This window comes from Stegostoma tigrinum, unplaced genomic scaffold, assembly GCF_030684315.1.
Source record: "Stegostoma tigrinum isolate sSteTig4 unplaced genomic scaffold, sSteTig4.hap1 scaffold_153, whole genome shotgun sequence".
Lineage (NCBI taxonomy): Eukaryota > Metazoa > Chordata > Chondrichthyes > Orectolobiformes > Stegostomatidae > Stegostoma > Stegostoma tigrinum.
In genome coordinates this window covers 673869-696699 of record NW_026728096.1, presented here as the reverse complement: position 1 = coordinate 696699, position 22831 = coordinate 673869, and the positions used below count along the sequence as shown (strand labels likewise).

Genomic DNA, 22831 nt, shown 5'->3' with positions numbered 1-22831 from the left:
ACAGGATGGGTAGGTGGTCTATGGGGAATGCAATGTTACAAAACCCAATCCATTCAACAACATATTTCAGATATGTCAACAAATTAAATATTCCAGCACAGGATAAAACAAGGAAGATGAGAGTGAGGAGGCAATAGTTCTGATGACAAAAGAACAGAAATTTACCTTTCTCCATTCGAGCAAAAAAGCAGGCACACAATTAAATAATCATCTAACAATGCACGTGTGCAACAGAGGCTCCAGGGGGAGTAAAAATGCCGAATTGTTGTCATGCGTGTTGCTGAAAGGGTGATTGAAACAGATTCTGTGGTAAATTTGAAGAAATACAGATAATGCATCTCAGGATGTTGGAGAAGGAACATTTATGGACTGAGGCAAATTGTATTGCCCTTTTCAGGAGTTATTAGGTTCATAATGAATTGAAAGACTTTCTTCCGTGCTGAAAGCTTTAGTTTAGTTGCAGCTGGATCGCAATTTCTGTTCGTGGTAGTATTTAGCAAACTGTTAAAAGTGAATGTCACTGCACAGAATTCCAAACATGACTCCAATCAGTAGAGAAAATATCCAAGGGGTATGATGAGTTGTATCCTCTCATGTTGAACAATGCAGCGACAGCTACAATGGAGGCACTGATGATAATCTTCCAAGAATCCTTAGATTGTGGAAAATTCTCAGAGGATTGAAAGATTGTGAACATAACACCATTATTACAAAGATACTTCGACAAAATAGTAAGGCAGCATTGCCACTTTAGGTGAACCTGGCTAGATGTTCATGCCGGCAATGAAAGATGAAATAACAGGGTACTGAGTGTGCTATAACATCCTACAGAGTTAACATCCTTTTATAAAGGGGAAATAATACTTGACAAACTTGCTACAGTGCTTTGAGAAGGAAACAAACATTACTGACGAAGGACCACCAGTTGATGTGGTACATTGAGATTTCAACAAAGCATTTGATAAGGTACAGCTCAGAAGGTGTCTCAAAAGAAAAGAGCCCATGTGTTCAAGGGCAGTATGTTCGGATGGACAGAGGACTGCATCGTAAATAGAAGTAGAGTCGTAGCAGCGGGATGGTATCTTAGAAGTCGTGTACGGCCACAGAGTGAATGCTGCATAGGCCGAACACCTCATGTTGACTGGGTTGATTTCGGAAATGGCGGAGGGGATTGCTATGCTTAAGAATGTTGGGCGGGCTGGGACGACATTCATTGGAGTTTATAAGATTGAAACAAATCTTATTTTTTCAACATTTAAGATGCTTAAGAGGCTTGATGGTGTATATCTGTAGAGATTACTCCCATTTGTGAAAGATTTTACGACCAGAGGCCACATTTTCAAATTGGTTGCCTATTAATTTAGGGGAAGAATTACTTCTTTCAGGTTGTAGCAATCTATTGAACACTTTAGCAGAAAAAGTTTCAGAGGTAATGCCATTAATTATATGCTCGGCTGAGATGGCCAGGTTAATTTTTAAATCCAGGAACAACGACAATGAGAAAAGGGTAGTCTTTACAGTGGAAGATACTTCAAGGATCCCCTTATTACTACAGAATACAGGGAGGAATTAAACACATCACTACCACACCATCAGTACCATGAGAGAAATAGCAGTAGACAATCTGATGGAGTAAAAGCAGATTAGACTCTTTGCCGTGATGGTTGACTTTCTAAGATTCTAAACAATGAGCTTCAGAGTCGGTGTATGCATTGATTGTAATTTCCCAAAAAGTTTTAGATTCGAGAGAAGCATCTGAGGGCTGGAAAAATGCTGATGTGACATCCCTATTTAAAAAGGAGAGAGGCAAAAAGAAGATAACTACAACCGAACCATCCTAACATCTATTGTTGGAAATATGTGGCAATCAGCGATGAAGAAAATAGTAGCAGGACATTTGGAAAGTCATAATCTAATCAAACAGAATCACCATAGCCTGATGAAAGAGAAATTATGTCTGGCTAATTGTTTTGGTTCTTGGAGGAAGTTTTGGAAGGAGAATTAATAGAGGAAAGCCAGTAAATGTGTTGTGTTTGGACTTGGAGAAAGCATTTGAGAATGTACTCAAAAGTAATAAGCTGAGAGCTGAGGTTTTGAAGGTCGTGTATTGCTAGGGATCAGTATGCTTTGCATGTTCTGGAAGGAGAGATCGCATCTAGAGTGAATGTATATTTTGGTGGCAATGTCTGTGCAGAGTGTAAGAGGTGCCATTTGCTTGTTTTTTTTTTGCCTGTTAGTTCATAAGCATTTTTTTTTGAAACAGGGTAAATTGAAGCCAGAATCAGGGACCCAGAGGGTGAACCAGGCTCATTGTTTGGTGATAGCTAGTGGTTTAAGAATCTATTATCGGGAACTTTGAGATTGAAACTAAGTCGGAGAAATATTTACAGGCTACAAACTAAAAGACCAGAATGTTTTTAAATCAAATTAAGATCGAAGTAATTGAAATGGAGATGCCAGGCCAGACGATGATTTATACCTACGTGACGGGGGAGTGGTCATACCCCATACTCCAGCTCAGGGTTGATGAACTAGAACCTCAGTTTTGACCAATCAACAAATCATGCGGGGGAGAGTTACCAGGGAATGCTGTGCTTCAGGAGGCAGTCAAACACCTTAGATTAACTAGCTGAAACTCGGTCAGTGGCCAGGGACGTGAGAGTGTGACAAAGAACAGGGCAGGTGGAAGGATCCAGGATGTAGTGCAGATGGAACCTTGGCCTTTGATCTTATCTAACAGCTTTGAGATTCTTTCTTCGTGTGTGGATGAGAGTGCAGGGTATAGGGAAGATGAGTAAGCTGACTGTAGCACGATGGTACAGGGGGACATTCAAGAGGGGATAAAAAGTGAAATGTAGTTATAATCAGAGGTAGTATAGTTTGGGGAATGAACACTGTTCGTTGTGATGAGGATCGAGAGTCTCGAAAGTAGTGTTGCCTGCCTGGTGCCCAGGTTCAGGATATTCCATCTCGGCTACAAAGGAACTTGAAGTGGGCGGAGTAGAAATCCAGCTATTGTGGTCCACACAGGTACCATTGATATGGAAGAAAGAGGAAAGAGGTTCTGCTGAGGGATTATGAGCGCTGAGGTGAGAAAGCAGAACCAGAAATGTAGTAATCTCTGCATTCTTATCTGAGCAATTTGGCACAGTGTGAAGAAAATTCAAGATGTGAATGCATTGTTCAAATGGTGACATGGCAGAAATGTGTTTGAATTCATGGGACATTGGCATGGGTATGGGGAAGGAGGGAGTTGTTCTGGTGGCATAGGCTCGACAAGAATCATATGGGGACAAGTATCCTGGCAAAAGACAGAGCTAGGTCTCGGGGGTAGAGCGTTAAAATAAAAAGTGTGGAGCGGGTGAGCGCAGTTGCATGGAAAATTATGGAAAAAGTTAGAAGCTGGTAAGTGCTCAGCAAAGTTTCCAGAGCAAGTCATAGGACCAAAAGTATGGAAATGGTCAGGACTCTGACTTCAGGTGCAGCAGATAAGAACGGTGGCCGAAAATGGCGGACTGAGGATCTTGTATTTAATTGCAGGGAGTGTATGAAACAAAGTGAATGAGTTTGTGGTGCAGATTGATCGCTCTGGGTATCACAGAGACATTGTTGTTGGGAACTAAATATCCAATGATTCATGTCCTATAGAAAGAACAGGCAAATGGTCAGAGATAACCAAATGTGGAGCTGGATGAACACAGCAGGCCAAGCAGCATCTCAGGAGCGCAAAAGCTGACGTTTCGGGCCGAGACCCTTATACTTCAGTAAACGTCAGCATTTGTGCTCCTGAGATGCTGCTTGGCCTGCTGTGTTCATACAGCTCCACACTTTGTTAAAGTGGATTCTCCAGCATCTGCTGTTCCCATTAGCACTGATAAAAATGGACAGAGATAACAGGGTTGGCTTGTCGGTAAGAAATGAGGTAGCGCAGAAGGAACCACAGGTCTTGAGCTTGTTTACTCATGACTTTGAGGAAAGGGGTGAATGTACTGTGGCTAAATTTGGAGTTGACTCAAAAATATTTAGAAAGACAAGGCATGACAGAGAAACAGAGATTTACCAGGATGTTAGATAATGAAATGTGAGGCTGGATGAACACAGCAGGCCCAGCAGCATCTGAGTAGCACAAAAGCTGACGTTTCGGGCCTGGATCCTTCATCAGAGAGGGGGATGGGGTGAGGGTTCTGGAATAAATAGGGAGAGACGGGGAGGCGGACCGAAGGTGGAAAAGTCCCTCTTCCACACCTACACAGGCCCCGAACCCCACCTCATCCCCCGTTACATTGATGACTGTATCGGCGCCGCCTCTTGCTCCCCAGAGGAGCTCGAACGGTTCATCCACTTCACCAACACCTTCCACCCCAACCTTCAGTTCACGTGGGCCATCTCCAGCACATCCCTCACCTTCCTGGACCTCTCAGTCTCCATCTCAGGCAACCAGCTTGTAACTGATGTCCATTTCAAGCCCACCGACTCCCACAGCTACCTGGAATACACCTCCTCCCACCCACCCTCCTGCAAAAATTCCATCCCCTATTCCCAATGCCTCCGCCGCTTCTGCTCCCGCGATGAGGCATTCCACTCCCGCACATCCCAGATGTCCAAGTTCTTCAAGGACCGCAACTTACCCCCACAGTGGTCGAGAACGCCCTTGACCGCGTCTCCCGCATTTCCCGCAACACATCCCTCACACCCTGCCCCCGCCACAACCGCCCCAAGAGGATCCCCCTCGTTTTCACACACCACCCCACCAACCTCCGGATACAACGCATCATCCTCCGACACTTGCGCCATCTACAATCTGACCCCACCACCCAAGACATTTTTCCATCCCCACCCCTGTCTGCTTTCCGGAGAGACCACTCTCTCCGTGACTCCCTTGTTCGCTCCACGCTGCCCTCCAACCCCACCACACACGGCACCTTCCCCTGCAACCGCAGGAAATGCTACACTTGCCCCCACACTTCCTCCCTCACCCCTGTCCCAGGCCCCAAGATGACATTCCACATTGGCAGATGTGCAGGTGAACCTCTGCTTAATGTGGTATACTGCATCCACTGTACCTGGTGTGGCTTCCTCTACATGGGGGAAACCAAGCGGAGGCTTGGAGACCGCTTTGCAGAACACCTCCGCTCAGTCCGCAACAAACAACTGCACCTCCCAGTCGCAAACCATTTCCACTCCCCCTCCCATTCTTTAGATGACATGTCCATCATGGGCCTCCTGCAGTGCCACAATGATGCCAGCCACCCGAAGGTTGCAGGAACAGCAACTCATATTCCGCCTGGGAACCCTGCAGCCTAATGGTATCAATGTGGACTTCACCAGTTTCAAAATCTCCCCTTCCCCAACCGCATCCCTAAACCAGCCCAGTTCGTCCTCTCCCCCCACTGCACCACACAACCAGCCCAGCTCTTCCCTTCCACCCACTGCATCCCAAAACCAGTGCAACCTGTCTCCGCCTCCCTAACCTGTTCTTCCTCTCACCCATCCCTTCCTCCCACCCCAAGCCGCACCCCCATCTACCTACTAACCTCATCCCACCTCCTTGACCTGTCTGTCTTCCCTGGACTGACCTATCCCTTCCCTACCTCCCCACCTATGCTCTCTCCACCTATCTTCTTTTCTCTCCATCTTGGGTTCGCCTCCCCCTCTCTCCCTATTTATTCCAGAACCCTCACCCCATCCCCCTCTCTGATGAAGGGTCCAGGCCCGAAACGACAGCTTTTGTTCTCCTGAGATGCTGCTTGGCCTGCTGTGTTCATCCAGCCTCACATTTTGTTATCTTGGATTCTCCAGCATCTGCAGTTCCCATTATCTCAAAATAAAGATGCACCAGTTTACAAATGAGATAAGAAGGAATTTCTTCTTTCAGAGCGCTGAGTGTCTTTGGAACTCCTGACCAATAGATATCTATGATGGAAAAGTCCGAAAGCACGCATAGGACTGAGATAAATGCATTCTTGGCAAGTATTGGGGGTTCAAGGGTAACGGTGAAAGGACAGCAAAGTGGGTATGCAGAGTGTGACATGAACCATTATCCTATTGGATGGAGGATCAGGTCAAAGGACCTATTTCTATTGGCCATGTCGTCTTAAACGATGATATTTGGTAACGAGAAGGACAAGAACGAGAGGTAAATGGGGACCCATCAGCAGGATGTTCCTATTCAAGCTACTGATGATCCTGAAACTGAAATATATCTCAGTTCCTTCATGGTTAAAATCATGAAACTGACTTCCTAACAGTTTTGTGAATCTAGTTACACAAAATTGACTGCAGTGTTTCAAGAAGCTAGCTCATCCTGACTTTCTCGAGGGCAACTAGGCCCAGTGCTGTCAACATTTCGGAAATGAATTCAAAGATGATGCGTTACATTTCTAGAACGAGCCAAGGTACATTAACTTGATGTTGCAGGCAGTTTTGGTGGTCTGTCAAGACTTGAAACGATCTCTAACCCAGGCTATGCTGTTTCAAAAAATTCAAGTCATTGGGCTGCAGCATTGAGCTGATTCCAATCGGTTGTGGAGCGTTCTTTTACTCTAGGATTTGAAATATAATGTCCTGGCTGCTGCAGCAATGCGTTGTGAGTGTGTGTTGCATTTTAATTTGAATGGAAGAGTTTTAAAAACAAAAGCCTGCCTTCACAGGCAAATTCCAAGTTCTGAAGCATTTTCAATAATTTTCGATTTAATAACGATGGCCCAATTCGTGTTCCAAAAACAGAGTTCTATGATTTAGTTAACAGAATTCAATTATGCGAGTAGAGAGAAGGTGGTGGGAGCTTAGTACTTGAACAGCTGTTGCCGATGTGCTGTGGGTACTCTCAATGTCATGACAGAGCGAAATGCAGGGTTGTTACACAGGAATCCTATCTTACTTTTGCCCTTGTCCCTCTAAATGGAAGTGGTTGTGAGTTGGAAAATGCTGTTGATGGATTTTGGTGAATTCCCTCGCCTTGTGTGTAGTTCGCAAGTGCACCCCCTCGTGTGTGTTCAGATTAATTTCCATTTGCCACACAAATCAATCTGACCTGCCTGTTTTCATCACCCTGCAATCCTGGGCTCTCCTCATCACAAGTTACCATCTCAGCGATTTTCATATGTTTCACAAACTTAGTGATCACCCCTCGAAACATTTAAGTCTAAATCATTCTGATATAGCACAGCAGTGAGCACTCGAACAATAATCCCTCGAGAGCCTCACTGGACACAGACTTTCAGTCACGAAACATGGATCAACCATAACCTTCTGCTTCCTGCCAACTCAGCCCATTCTGAATCCAACTTACCAAATAAAATCAGAGTCATCGAGCTGTAGAATATGGAAATGGACCCTTTGGTCCAACTTGTCCATGTCAACCAGATATGCTAACTAATCCAGTCCCATTTTCCTGCGTTTGCTACATAGCCATCTTAACCCCCCTCATTTATATCCCCTTCCAGATGCCTCACAAATGTTGTAATTTTCCCAGCCTCCACCACTCCCTCGGAGAATCAAGTGTGGAGCTGGATGAACACAGCAGGCCAAGCAGCATCTTAGGAGCTCAAAAGCTGACGTTTCGAGTGGAGACCCTTCATCAGAAAAGGGGAATAGGGAGAGGGTTCTGAAATAAATAGGGAGCGAGGGGGAGGCGGATCGAAGACGGTCAGAGGAGAAGATCGGTGGGGAGGAGACACGCGACGTAAAAAGGCCGGGATGGAAACTGTAGACGAGAGTATAGGTGGGGAGGTAGGGAGCAGATCAGTCAGCCTGGGGGGGGACGGACAGGTCAAGAGGGCAGGATGAGTTTAGTACGTCGGAAATGGAGGTGGGTCTTGAGGTGGGAGGAGGGGATAGGTTAGAGGAAGAACAGTTTAGGGAGGCGGGGACGAACTGGGCTGGTTTTGGGATGCAGTGGGGGGAGAGGAGATTTTAAAGCTTGTGAAATCCACATTGATACCATTGAACTGCAGGGTTCCCAAGCGGAATATGAGTTGCTGTTCCTGCAACCTTCGTTTGGCATTATTTGTGGCACTGCAGGAGGCCCATGTTCAGTTTGGTTATGACTTTTGAGGAATGGATGGTCCCTTGGAGATTGAAATTGGAGAAAGATTTCAGGACTTTTTCATGTTCTTGTCTTTCTGTTGCGCCCCTCGGAAAAAAGCAATGAAAGTGCCGTTAATTTTTTTGCATGACGAGCTGCTGCATACTGACCGGTCTCACACCATTAACATCACCTTGTCCTTGTGGATATGGATAAAGTTCTCAAAGCTGACAGAAGATTGAAACCTCTTGGATTATGTGACGATGGTACGTTTCCTTGCGTTTAAAAAAAAAATGCTTGCAGCTTAATGAGCATAATATAGAGCACAGTGGCTCTGGTTAACACTGCTGTGTCAATTCCACCCTTTGGTGACTTTCTGTGTGGAGTTTGCACATTCTCCATGTGCCTGCATGGGTTTTCTCCGGGTGCTCGAGTTTCCTCCCACAGTCAAAAGATGTGCAAGGTCGGTGGATTGGCCATGCTAAATTTCCCAAGGTGTTCAGTGATGTGTCGGTTAGGTGAGTTATAGGTGGATGGGTCTGGGTGGGATGCTGTGAGGGGCAGTGTGGACATGTTGGGCTGACGGACCTGTTTCCACACAGTATGGATTCTCTGATTCATGATTCTATAATTTTACTGAGCGCAAAGGTACAATATTAACTCGTCATATTTGTCTCACCTCTTTACATATTGACAAGAAAGCTTTCATGTCAGTTTCTATGCATTTGCAACGTGTCTGCTGTCTCTAACAAGGCTGACTATATCTCCTTCTCTGATGCACATCTCCTGTCCCCTGACACTGAGAGGTGACACTTGCTTTTCATTCAGTACAATCAATAAAACAATAGCCTCCATATCAGATCCAGCGGCTTCTCTTAACGCACAGACGCTGTTCTTTTTTTCCTCCAGGTATTGACCACTCATCATTTCTAATTCCTCATGTCATCTCTCTCTCATGCTCCCTCTCTCTCTCAGTCTTTATCTCTCCTCTCCCTGTTCTCCCCCATCACTTCACTCACAGGCACAAACAGAAGTTCACAGTCACACGATGTTGCACATGCATATCCTGTCCCTCATGCACAAACACACTACACACACAAAAAAAAAAGTCAGGAACACAGTCTCTCACAAACACACTCTGTCACATTCTCACTCATTCATAGTCCATACCGCCACACAGTCGTACACGGTCTTGCACACATTCTGTGGCACACTTGCATGCACTGTCGCAGGATCTTTTGCCAATGCTGTTACTCTCAAGTACACACACACTACCACAAATCTCTCCCTCACACACTTACACTTGCAAATTCGCTTGCTGTCAAGCTCACTCACTCTTAGAGACACTCTCACTCCCTCATGCATGCTGTAACACTTCCCTTCTTGTGCTAACTCTCTTTCACACACTCTTGAGCACAGTCACTGGCACACACATTCTGTCATGCGCACACTCACGCTTTCATGCACTGTCTTTGCACTCTTGAACACAATCATACACTCACCTCTCTCTTGCACACAGTCAATTTGATTTGAGTCGTCATTGTCACATGTGCCCAAGTACAGTGACAAGTTTTCTTCTGCATGCAGTATAGACAGATCATACCATACAAGGCGCATTAGTGAAATGGAACATAGCGACAGCTGCAGAGAAGATGCACAGAGAGCGAGATCAAAATTAGATTTAAACTTTTCAGTATCCTATTCACATGTCGAATAACAGCGGTGAAGAAGCTGTTCTTGAATCTTTTCACACATGTATACAAACTTGTTGACACCTTCCCTTCAGAAAAAGGGAGAAGAGAGTGTAATTGGCGGGTGAGAAGGGCCTTTGATTATGTCAGTTTCTTTCCCGAGGCAGCAGGAAGTAAAGGTGGAATCAACGAATGGAAGGCTGGTTTGCATGATGGACTATGCTGTGTTCATAACTCTGTAGTTTCTTGTGGTCTTAGGAAGAGCTGTTGCCAAACCATGCCGTGACATGCATCCAGATAGGATGCTTTCTCTGGTACATAAATGAAAGTTGACCTTGTGGACACACCGAATTACCTTAGCCTGCTGGGGAAATAGAGACATTGGTGTGCGCTTTTGCCCATTGCGACGATCTGGGTGGACCAGGAGAGATTGTTGGTGATGGACACTCTCAACTATCTCCACCTCAGCAACATCTCTCTCACTGCCTGATGCAGGCGCTCACACACTCTCACATTCTGTAGCCTATTCTGTTTGTCTGTCTCTCTCTCTCTCTCTCTCTCTCTCCCCCCCCTCTCCCTCTCCCTCTCTCTCTCTCTCACAGTCTCTGTCTCGCGCTCTCTGTCTCTCTCGCGCTCTCTCTGTCTCTCTCGCGCTCTCTCTGTCTCTCTCTCTCTCTCTCTCTCTCTGTCTCCACCCCCCCACCCCAGCAACCCCTCTGGCTTTGTCTCTCTCTCTCTTTCTCTCTCTCCCACACACACCCACTATTTTCTCAGTCTTCCATGGTATCTGAATTGTTGGAAGAATTAACTTAGACTGAGCGTGGATTTTCTCCCAATATAGTTATGACAAAGCAGAACCAATTCTGCCTGGAAGAAGAAAGGCAGGAGCATAATAATTAGGGATTGTTTTGCTAGAGGAACCGTGCTGTGATATGCATCCAGATAGGATGCTTTCTGTGGTACATCAGTGAAAGTTGCCCTTGTGGACACACGGAATTGCCTTCGCCTCCTGGGAAGTAGAGACAACGGTGTGCTTTTTTGCCCATTGCGATGATCTGGATGGACCAGTGAACTAATCTAAGCCCATCCCCCCGACACGATCCCATTATCATCCATATGCTTATCCAAGGACTGTTGAAATGCCCCTAACGTGGCTGAGCTAACTGCATTGGCAGGCAGGGGGTTCCACATCCTTACCACTCTCGGAGTAAAGAACCTGCCTCTGACATCTATCTCAAATCTATTACCCCTCACTGTTTAGCTGTGCCCCCTCATACAAGCTGATGTCATCATCCTCGGAAAAAGACCCTCACTGTCCACCCGATCTCATCCACTTGTCATCTTGTATGTCTCTATTAAATCCCCTCTGAACCACCTTCTCTCCAATGAGTACAGACCCAAGTCCCTCAGCCTTTCTTCAGAAGACCTTCGCTCCACACCAGGCAACATCTCCTCTGCACCTTTTCCAATGCTTCCGCATCCTTCCTGTAATGGGGCAACCAGAACTGTACGCAATATTCCAAATGAGACCGCACCAGCTTTCTGGACAGTTGCAGCATGACATCACAGCTCTGGATCTCAATCCCTCTGCCAATAAAACCTAAAAGACCTAAGCCTTCTTCACAGCACTATCAACCTGGATGGCAATTTTCAGGGATCGACATAGATGGACACCCTCTGCACAGCAACACGACCAAGAATCTTTCCATTGACCCAATATTCTGCCTTCTTATTATTCATCCCAAAGTGAATCACCTCACATTTATCCGCATTGAACTCCATCTGCCACCTTTCCGCCCAATTCAGCAGTTCATCCAAAGTCTACCGGTAACCTGCAACATTCTTCCACATTGTCCACCACTCCACTGACTTTAGTGTCAGCTGCAAACTTACTAACCCATCTACCAATGCCTCCGTCCAAGTCACTTATGAAAATGACAAACAGCAGTGATCCCAAAATAGATCCTTGAGACACATCACTAGGAACCAGACTCCAGGCTGAATATTTTCTATCAAGCACCACTGGTTGCCGCCTTAGCCAAAGCCAGTTTCTAATCCAACCTGCTAAATCTCCCTCAATCCCATGTCTCCATGTTTTCTCCAATAGCATACCATGTGGAACCTTATCGAAGGCTTTACTGAAGTCCACGTACACCACGTCAACTGCCCGACCCTCATCCACATGCTTGGTCACCTTCCAAAATTACTCAATGACGCTTGTGAGACACGACCTGCCCTTGACAAATCCATGTTGACTATCTCCCATCAAATTGGTGCTTGCTCGATGATTATAAATCCTATCTCTTATAATCCTTTCCAAAACATTTCCTCCAACAGACGTAAGGCTCACTGGGTTTGTAATTACCTGGGGCATCTCTACTGCCCTTCTTGAACAAGGACTCAACATGTGCAACCCTCCAGCCTTCTGGTACTAAACCTGTAGACAATGAGGACTCAAAGATCAAGGCCCAAGGCTCCGCCACCTCCTCCGTAGCCTCCCAGAGAATCTGAAAGTTTCGAAGGATGATGCGTTGTATCTGGAGGTTGGTGGGGTGGTACGTTAGGACGAGGGAGACTTTGTTTTGGTTGTTGTTGTGGGGTTGGGTGAGAGGGATTTGTTGCAGGAAATGCTGGAGACACGGTCGAGGGCGTTATCAACCACCGAGTGGTGGAAGTTGTGGTCTTTGAAAAATGAGGACATCTGAGATATGCGGGAATAGAATACCTCATCCTGGGAGCGCAGATGCAGAGGCAAAGGAATGGGGAATTGGGGATGAAGTGTTGCGGGAATATGGTGGGAGGAGGTGTATTCTTGGTAGCTGTGGGAATTGGTGGAGTTGAAATGGATATTTGTTTCTCAGTGGTTGGAAATAGAGAGGTCCAGGATGGAGAGAGAGGTATCAGAGATTGTCCAGGTGAACTTCAAGTTCGGGAGGAAGGTGTTGGTGAAGTGGATGAACTGTTCGAGCCCCTTGTGGCAACACGAGCGGTGCCGATACGGCCATCGATGTAACGGAGGAAGAGGTGAGGTTGAGGGCCAGTGTAGGTACGGAAGAGGGAGCGTTCCATGTAACCTCCAAAGAGGCAGGCATCGCTTGGGCCCATGTGGCTACCCTGGCCACCCCGTTTGTCTGTTGGAAGTGGGAGGAATTGAAAGAGAAACTGTTGAGGGTTGTTCAAGGACCGGAACTTCCCCCTCCTCAGTGGTCAAAAACGCCCTCGACCGTGTCACCCGCATTTCCCACACCTCATCCCTCACACTCGCTCCCCATAATAACTACCAAAACAGTGCCCTCCTCGCCCTCGCATACCACCCCACCAACCTCCGGATTCAATGCCTCGTCCTCCGACCCTTCTGCCATCTGCAATCCGACCCCACCACCAAAGACGTTTTTCCCACCACCCTCAGGTGACTCCCTGATCCGCTGCACACTCCCCTCGGCTGCATCCAAAACCAGCCCACCTATCCCGTCCTGCAACCTCAAACCCCACCCCCATTTCCTACCTCCTAACCTCTTCCCGCCCCCGAGACCTGTTCGTCCTCCCCGGACTGACCTATCCCCTCCCTACCTCCCCACCTACACTCACCTCGACTGGCTCCATCCCCACCTCTTTAAGTTGTCTGTCTCCTCTCCACCTAACTTCTCCTCTATCCATCTTTGATCCGCCTCCCCCTCTCTCGCTATTTATTTCAGAACTCTCTCCCCCTCCCCCTTTTCTGATGAAAGGTCTCGGCCCAACATTTCAGTTTTGGTGCTCCTAAGATGCTGCTTGGCCTGCTGTGTTCATCCAGCTGCGCACTTTGGTATCTCTACATCTCTTAACAACCTCATTAAGTGAGTTCTAGAGAGAACTGTGCAGGGTAGACTTTGGGTTTATCATTCTAACTTGTCAGTCCTGAAAGATGAAAGTTGGTTTGTGTTGGATGTTTGTCTCATAGCTACGAAAGATACACTGAAAGGATTTTTCAAATCTTTTGTTGAGAATTGTACCCATTTAGTCCGTAATCCTTTTCCTTTTTTAAAGCTTCCTTGGTAGTGACAAATTTCAAATATCTGCGGAATTTTATTTGGCTTTGTATTGGTTCTCTGTGATTCTCTGTCAACGACTCGACGACCTGCTAGGTGATTACAGAATTTATCATTGATGTGCTTCAGTCTTATAATATATATCCCAATTTCAGGAGAAAGTCCAGAGAGACCTTTTAAAGGAAAGGGGTTTCGAAAGAAAATCTATCGATCAAAATCATGAATAGTTGATAAATTATTTGCATTTCATATTTTCAGAACCTACCCCGGAAGAGAGAGCCCAGAGAATTGCCAAAGCTGTCCGCAAACAGTCAACAGAAGTGAAGGAAAATTGGGAGCAATTGAAAACCCGTGCAAGCAACTGGCAGAAACAGGTGGAAAAGGCATTGGAGAAACCTCAAGAACTGCAGAAAGCTCTGGATGATCTTGAGGCTCATGTGATAACAGCTGAGGGGGTCCACACTGATTGGCAACCTGTGGGTGACCTGCTTATTGACTCATTGCAGGATCACATTGATAAAACCACAGTAAGTGCAATTACATTACACTTCACTTATGAACAGATGTAACCACAATGTTGTATGGAGACGATCAGTAATATGAGTACTTCAGTAATATTGATTGAATGGTTGTTAACTTAATTTGCAAATTAAAACTTAGTTGAGCATGCCTTCTGATGATATCACAACATGAATATCAGTATAATTGAGGATTTTATTAGTCAGTGACATCAGCTGAGTTATCTGCTTGTTGCCATGTTATCAGGGTTAAAGGTAAAGTCTTAGCACGCCATTTGGCGACTCCTTGGAGAGAGACAACTGGTTATGATTTAACCTGAAGATGACCACGCCTCAGTCAAGTAGAGCGGTTGAGGCGAAGACCCTTTGTGGTAAGCTCACTGGTATGGCAATTGAGCCCTCTCTGCAGGGCATCAGTCTGCATCAAAAACCAACCGTTCAGCCAACTGAATTTGAATAGAGTTTAGGATTGGAGAGCAATCCATGCAATTATTTTTTTTAATGAATGTTTCTCACTGAGACTCTCTCACTGGCAAACTTTTTAAAAGCCAGCTCAGCCATACAGGCGAGATCAGTTCCTGATCTCAGCTGAATTTTTTGACCTGGGGTGGGTCTGCGTTCGGAGTTCAGTGATTGGAATGAATTCTCATTAAGTTAGCGAGAGGGATACTGCACGTGAATAGATCGATGTTTTGAGCAGACGATGAGATATGAGCAAAAGTTTAATTGATGTGGAAGACCAGCCACAATCATCATTGACGGTGGAGCAGGCTCGAGCGTCCATGCAACATTGTGCTGCCGCTATTTGACTTGTTCTGTGGAAAGGAAGGAAAATGGTCCAAGTGTCAAAAATGATGAAGACCACATCATTCTACAACCTCAAAATTTGATTGTGTTCAGCATATTATCACTCCTGGTACCCCTAAATCCTGGTCTATCATCTCAGCAGCTCGACTCTGCCCATAAGCTGGTTACTTGTGACATTTTTGAGGGATCTTCCCAAGTCTGAAAATCATTTTTGTTTTTGTAGAATCAGAGTTGGCCAGTGTGGAAGGAGGTCGTTTGGCATATCATAGCTCTTTGAAGTAACTCCCCAATTCGTCCCCCTCTGCTTGGCAATGACTTCAACCACTGATAAAATCTCTTTAATGGAGGGAAACTTTGGAGGCGTCTGAAAGGAGTTTTCACGATCCCAGAATACAACTGAGCCTTATTAAGTTCTTAGTTTTGACGATCAAGAGCTTGATGAAAGAGGATTGTTTTAAAAAGTGCCTTAAAAGAGGAAACATACAGAGGCTAAGATGTGTAGGAAGTTAGCGAGTTTTGAGAAGATTTGTTGCTCGGGTTGAGGTTCTGGATGTGAGTTTGCTCGCTGAAGGTGCAGGAAGTCTCTTGTTGGGTTTGAAGCCGACACAATTAAATGTTTGGCAACTAGTAGTGGGCCGTTTGAAATCAAGAGTGGGCAAGAGGACATAATTAGACGAGTGCAGGTATCCTGAAGTATGGTTGGACTGGTGGAGATTACCAAAATAGCCATAGGCATAGCCAAGGAACGATTTGGAAACAAAAATGAGAATTTAATAAAATTACCATTAATAGTGTCAGTCAGGTAGAAAGTACAGAGAATAGGATTTGGTTCAAGGTGAGACTCGGGCAGTGGAGTTTTAGACGACGTCAAGTTTTCAATGGGCAAATGTGGGACTCCAACAGGGAATGCATTGGAATTGTCAGGTCCAGAAGTGAAGTAGTTCCAGATGAAGGTTTCACTGCTAATGAGCCAAGACAAGAGACAGGTAGGCAGGATTGAAAAGATGTAAAGAGACAGCTTGAGGGATTGCTTGAATGTGTTGTTGGACGTTCATCATGGGATAAACAAGATGCCAAGGTTGTGCTGAGACAAGCGTAATATTACATTGTTGCCAAGGCGGAGTAATGCAATCAGTAGGTAGTGAATAGAGATTGGTGTGGGGACCACAAAGTGGTCTTCCCAGTTTTAAATTGTTATCTCGACATAGTTGCGCAACTTTATGTTCTGTTCAAAAGGCATTACTGACAAGGAAACAGAAGTTAGCCATTTGTTTACTTGTCAATATATCTTGATTTTTCCACCATCTTCTCCAATTATTAACACAACATGTGCACTGTACGAACTGAACCGTTCAAACCTTAAAAGGAAATGTTAAAATTGTGGAATATAAAGTTAAATTTATTTTATTGAAAATTTGAATAAATTACATGAAGGTTTGACCAAGACTGCAAGGAATTAGATGGAACACCAGATGAATAAAACAAGCAGTGGGAAGGTGGTATTAGCTGGATGTTCCTGAAGAAAGAGAACACAGCCAACCTTTCTTCCAGAAGGGGGATTAATTGTGTGGTGTCAGACACAGTCGATTCAATCATTCCTTCTGTCTTTCTTCACTTGACATTCTCATTTTATAAATTTTAAGAAGTTGACTTATTGTCAAGTCACGGTAGGATTGAAAACACATTCTATAACTGTTTGAAGTCAGAAGTCACATGACACCAGCTTGTCGTCCAACAGGTTCATTTGAAATCACACAAGCTTTTGGAGTGCAGCCCCTTCATCAGGTGCAGTTAGTGAGGTGACCACAGAGAGAGAGAGCTTATAAGCAGAGAGATCAAAAGATCATAGAATTGGCGTGAGTGGAGTGTCAGATAATAACTCTATACAGGTGACCAAGAGTGTTAGAGGCAAGTAAAGCGTTTATAAAGTCCATGTCAGTGCTGTGTTGTCATGATAATCAGGCAGCGCAACAGGAATGTACAAAAGGTGACATCTCAGGTCAGACTCTGACTTGTAGTTTAGAGGCTTGTGTTCAGAATCTGTCTGAGAGTTTTCACCTTTATTTCAAAAGCAAGAATTTATAAGATACCACACTGACTGTAACTACAAGTTGTGTGTTTCTTCAACAAAATATCTGCAAACAAACAAACATCCTGGATGAAGACTTATTATCTGACACTCCACTCACACCAGTTGTATGATGTTTTGATCTGTCTGCTTATCAATTGTGTGACTGTGTGTTTTCCTCCCTGACCGCACCTGATGAAGGGACTGCACTCCGAAAGCTTGTGTGATTTCAAATAAACCTGTCAGATTATAACCTGATGTCATGTGAGCTCTGACTTTGTCCATCCTCGTCCAACACCAGCACCTCCACATTATAACTGTTTGGAACCAAGTCAGTGCAACAGGCATATGTCGAACATTTGACTTCGGAAGAATGCCTAGTGCTGAAAAATTCATTAATAACAAAAGATTTCTTCATTGTGCCATCTATCGTAACATGCTGCGTCTCACAGTCATAATGAAAGGATGGCCACTTCAATTTAGCAGGGCCAAGAACAGTTATGGACATTTTTAGCATGGGAGGAGGCCATTCAACCTATTTTATCTGTCCCAGCTCTCTCCCAGCACAAGAAAATTAATCCTTCTCTCGAACTCATTCCACATATTTCACAGAATTGAAATATATAGGTACATATTTAGGAGATTTTAACATCAAGTGAGCAGTTCTTGCACTTCACCTTGTCACTAAAAATGGAAAACTTGACTTACAAAGAGTGGGTCTTTATTTTGTTCTGTTTTGATGATGAAGCAGATGCAAGTCGAAGTGCCTGAACTGGCCTCTTGAACTTAGCAACTGTTCAACGTGTATAAAATGAATTCAGTGCGCATCTACTAAAAGCAGTTTTATGGAAGGAAAAGGTACCAAAGAAGATTTGGTGTATTGTGCTTGATGCTATTATACGCCAACCTGTGAAAACAGAACTCTACGACTGTGAGTGTTGAGTTCTGAGAGGGGGCTATCTTGTTTGAATGTACATTGCTAAGCCTAGGCCTATTTTCCCAACAGCAAAATTGGTAATCCAGCAAGAAATGGATATTTCTCTCATTTGTTGGCTGTAAGTGTCTGTTTAAAGTTTCCTTACATACAGGTGCTTAACCTGCTTTTACAGTTTGAACATTTATTATGCTAATGAAAATTTTTTGAATGGTTTCACCTCCAGTTTTCCTCTTTATTCATATTTGGTATTTTTTCAGGGTAAGGACTATCTGCAAAATCTGAGATTGGGTTTTGAAAGACAGCAGCCTTTGTTTTGGAGAGATAATGGGAACTGCAGATGCTGGAGAATGCGAGATAACACCGTGTGGAACTGGACGAAGACAGCAGGCCAAGCATCATCTTAGGAGCACAAAAGCTGATGTTTCGGGCCGAGAACCACCTTCAGAAAATGGGGAGGGGGTGCGGGTTCTGGAATAAATAGGGAGAGAGGGGGAGGCGGATGGAAGATGGATGGAGGAGAAGGTAGGTGGAGAGGAGAGTATGGGTAGGGAGGCAGGGAGGGGATAGGTCAGTCTGGGGAGGCAGGACAGGTCAAGGGAGCGGGATGAGGGGAAATCGGGGTGCGGCATGAGGTGGGAGGGGGGATGGGTGAGAGGAAGAATAGGTTAGGGAGGCGGGGACGAGCTGGGCTGGTTTCGGGATGCAGTGGGAGGACAGGAGATTTGGAAGCTTGTGAAATCCACACTGATACCATTGGGCTGCAGGGTTCCCAAGCAGAATATGAGTTGCTGTTCCTGCAACCTTCGGGTGGCGTCATTATGGCACTGCAGGAGGCCCAGGTTGGACGTGTCCTCTCAGGAATGGGAGGGGGAGTTGAAATGGTTCGTGACTGGGAGGTGCAGTTGTTTATTGCAAACTGAGCGTAGGTGTTCTGAAAAGCGGTCCCCAAGCCTCTGCATTGTTTCCCCAATGTAGAGGAAGCCACAACGGGGACAGCGGATGTTTTGGATATTTCTTCAGCATTGATTTTCATTCAGAGTTGGTTCGATTTTGCTGAAGCAATAGACATAACTCACTATGACGTAGACAATGTCAGAGTTAATGTTTCGCGTCCTGTGACCCTTCCTCAGATCTCACTCTTCACTGATGCTGCCAGACCTGCTGAGCTTTTCCAGCAACTTCTGCTTTTGCTGATTTACAGTGCCCACAGTTCTTTTGTTTTTTACAACACAGACAAAACTTGATCTCTGCAGGAAGCATGATGCTGCATTCTCCAACTTCCCTGGCCTTTTGTAATATAATATTGTCTTTTTAGGACAGAAGTGGCTTTTTTTTTGTTTTAACTTCTGCACATGCTTTCTATGCAGGTTAAAAGTCTACACCTTTTCAGTTCACTTCAGTGCTGCATAATGAAGACTTGGAACAATTTTTTTTATGAAGCAGAAAATCAGTGTGGTTTGTTTTCCAAAATGTGATGTGTAAGTGCAACACTTAACAGTGTGTTCATCAAACTATTGTTTCCTTTGATCTTTGTGTTGCAGAAATTTCTAGAATCATTTCATATATATTTTTCTTGATATATTTTAGCAGCTTTCCTGGAGCAAGTCTGTTTTCCTTCGGATGAGACGACTTTCAGACATACTCCCTTTATTATGAGATATAATTGGGGTAAAATGAGGAGGATTTTTATTCACTGAGACACACATGACTATATGTTTAAATCATTGGAAAATGCATTCTGTTCGGACTGTCATGTTATCTGGTGTTTGGACCAGGCTTTCCGATTAAATGCAAGTGATTAAGGATGCTAATGATGCCACATGTTATTACAAGAGGAAATGAACTTCCAAGTAAGGATTTTATGCCACATTTATACACAGCATGGACCACGCAGCATGGATGCAGTGACTGAGTGAAATGGGATGCAGTGGCTGTGGGAAATGGGATGCAGTGACGGAGTGAAATGGGATGCCGTGACAGAGTGAAATGGGATGCCGTGACAGAGTGAAATGGGATGCTCACAGCGAATTGCCCCCTCCATCCTGACCCTCTCGCAGCGACCTGACCCGCTCACACTGACTCGCCCCTGCAGTCCTGACCCGCTCACAGTGACTCGCCCCTGCAGTCCTGACCAGCTCACAGCGACTTCTCTCTGCAGTCCTGACCCACTCACAGCGACCTACCCCTCCGTGCTGACCCGCTCAGAGTGAGTTGCCCCTGCAGTCCTGACCCCCCTCACAGTGACCTGCCCCCTCACTCCTGACCCGCTCTGCATTGAGGAAACCAAGCGGAGGCTTGGGGACCGCTTTGCAGAACACCTCCGCTCGGTTCGCAACAAACAACTGCACCTCCCAGTCGCGAACCATTTTAACTCCCCCTCCCATTCCTTAGACGACATGTCCATCATGGGCCTCCTGCAGTGCCACAATAATGCCACCCGAAGGTTGCAAGGACAGCAACTCCTCATCCGCTTGGGAACCCTGCAACCCAATGGTATCTATGTGGACTTCACAAGCTTCAAAATCTCCCCCTCCCCAACTGCATCCCAAAACCAGCCCAGTTCTTCCCCTCCCGCTACTGCATCACAAAACCAGCCCAGCCTGTCTCCGCCTCCCTAACCTGTTGTTCCTCTGACCCATCCCTTCCTCCCACCTCAAGCCACACCTCCATTTCCGACCGACCACCTCATCCTGCCTCCTTGACTTGTCCGTCTTCCCTGGACTGACCTATCCCCTCCCTCCCTCCTCACCTGTACTCTCCTCTCTACCTATCTTGTTTTCTCTCCATCTTCGGTCCGCATCCCCCCCTCTCCCTATTTATTCCACTTCCCTCTCCCATCCCCCTCTCTGATGAAGGGTCTAGGCCTGAAATGTCAGCTTTTGTGCTCCTGAGATGCTGCTTGGCCTGCTGTGTTCATCCAGCTCCACACTTTGTTATTTTGGATTCTCCAGCATTTGCCATTATCAGTGGCCTTTCCTCTTTGTCAAAGTTTGTGCAAAAGCAACACGATATGGGGCGGCACGGTGGCTCAGTGATTAGCACTGCAGCTTCACAGCACTGGGGACTCAGGCTCAATTCCAGCCTCAGGCAACTGTTTGTGTGGAATTTGCACCTTGACCCTGTGTCTGCGTGGGTTTCTTCCAGGTGCTCCGGTCTCCTCCCACAGTCCAAAGAGGTGCACGCTCGGTGGATTGGCCATGCTAAATTGCCCATAGTGTTCAGGGGCGTGGGTCTGGGTGGGATGCTCCAAGGTTTGGTGTGCAGTTGTTGGGCCAAAGGGCCTGTTTCCACACTGTAGGGAATCTAAACAATCCTGTTCCCACATCTCCATGTTATAACCCTGCTGAGCACTGCACACAGAGATGTTTGATAACAAAAGGATAACAATAATATTCAAACCCAGTGCTGGAGATGTATTTTAAATACACTGAGGCCAGTGTCGATCTCCAATTCAACTTTTATTTACAAATGAACTGTCTTCAACTTTAGCACTGCCTCATTCAGAGATAGTTGCCAGGGTGTCAGCATCTCTGACCCTCACACGACTTAGCTGTCAGTCAGGGCTCCCTGATTTGGGCTGTTAATGTGGACCAGTCAGGCAACTCATATTCTGTGAGGTTCAACTGGCCGACCTGGTCACAAACCAGTGCGGTGTGTTCATCGAAAATCAAACATGTACTAGAAAGGTACCATTACATACCAGTGCAAACGAAGGCATGAGGCTAAACGGGGGAGGGAAGGGAACTGCTTATTGGGGGTGGCTCAGAGAGTGGAAGAAAATCGAATGGGAAGAAGACCATTTGAGACTGAGGGAGAGAGATGTAATTGCCTGAATGAGGCATTCCAATTGCGAAATGGATTTTTGTGTGTACACCCTGTTCAGTTTCCCCGATCTTAATCTGTCCTCCTCTTTAAATCATTCGTATCTGAAATTTCTGTATCATTTCCAAATGCTCTGTCTCTAATGTTATGCTGTTGGAATTGTTTGAACTGCAGAGATATCATTTATTTGCACAAATGTGTTCAGTGAAATGAGTTGCATGCTATATATGTATTATTCTTCCTGATTCTATTATACGCATACAAATTAAAGTTAGTTCCACTTTTGAACAACAAACTGCTTTTAGATGTATGATGTATCTCATTTGCCTGCCACTTAGTCTTGTTGATGAGTTGTGTTTCTGTTTTGTGAAGAAATTTGAATGAGCTGGAGCACTAATGGCAATGCCCAATGTGGTGATATTCCAACATTGCAGCTGGAAGGTGGGGCGGGGAGGGGGATGGGTTTCACAAGAACTGTTACAGAGGGAAATGGAGAGACAGGTGATGTCTGTGGCAGCACCGAGACAGTGAGGAGAATGAAATGCAGCCTGAAGGGGAATCTGGCTGCATTCTCCCAGGCACGGGCTGAATGGAAGAGGACAGAAAGGATTCACTCAGAGGAAGAGAAGATCAGACTAGACTGATTATGAAACAGGCAATCATCATTGGCAAGTCACTGATAGGAGGGTGAATCAATCGGGCTCACTTTAAGACTGTTTACAGTTACCATATAGTTCCTGGGAGATGTGTAGATCAGGCTAGGCTCATAGAGAAACGCTTCCCGGAGTAATTAACATGTAGACCCCACTGGGAAAGAGTGAGGGGTTGGCCGTCCTGCTACCACTGATGCACTGAAAGCTTGGGGCATAACTGGGACGATGGGGCTGCTGCTGCCGAGGCACAGTCGGAAAGGACCACTGAGATTTTCCTGCTG

The 22831-nt window shown here is 45.6% G+C and overlaps 1 protein-coding gene across 3 annotated transcripts; it reads left to right on the top strand.

Moving 5' to 3' along the window:
• Window positions 1–6337: 6337 nt before the first annotated feature.
• LOC132207771 (utrophin-like) lies at window positions 6338–22192 on the top strand. 3 transcript variants are annotated; one of them, XR_009443799.1, is made up of 4 exons: window positions 8220–8292; window positions 14004–14272; window positions 18333–19553; window positions 19663–22192. XR_009443799.1 is itself a non-coding variant. In XM_059643643.1 (3 exons), the coding sequence occupies exons 1-3, from the start codon at window positions 6353–6355 to the stop codon at window positions 18477–18479; spliced, it is 459 nt and encodes a 152-aa protein (XP_059499626.1). In that variant the 5' UTR covers window positions 6338–6352; the 3' UTR covers window positions 18480–22192. The 3 variants fall into 3 exon arrangements, 2 of the variants coding, with proteins under 2 accessions (XP_059499626.1, XP_059499625.1); XM_059643643.1 differs by lacking the exon at window positions 8220–8292 and adding an exon at window positions 6338–6395 and having other exon boundaries at window positions 18333–22192; XM_059643642.1 differs by having other exon boundaries at window positions 18333–22192.
• The last annotated feature ends 639 nt before the right edge of the window (window positions 22193–22831 follow it).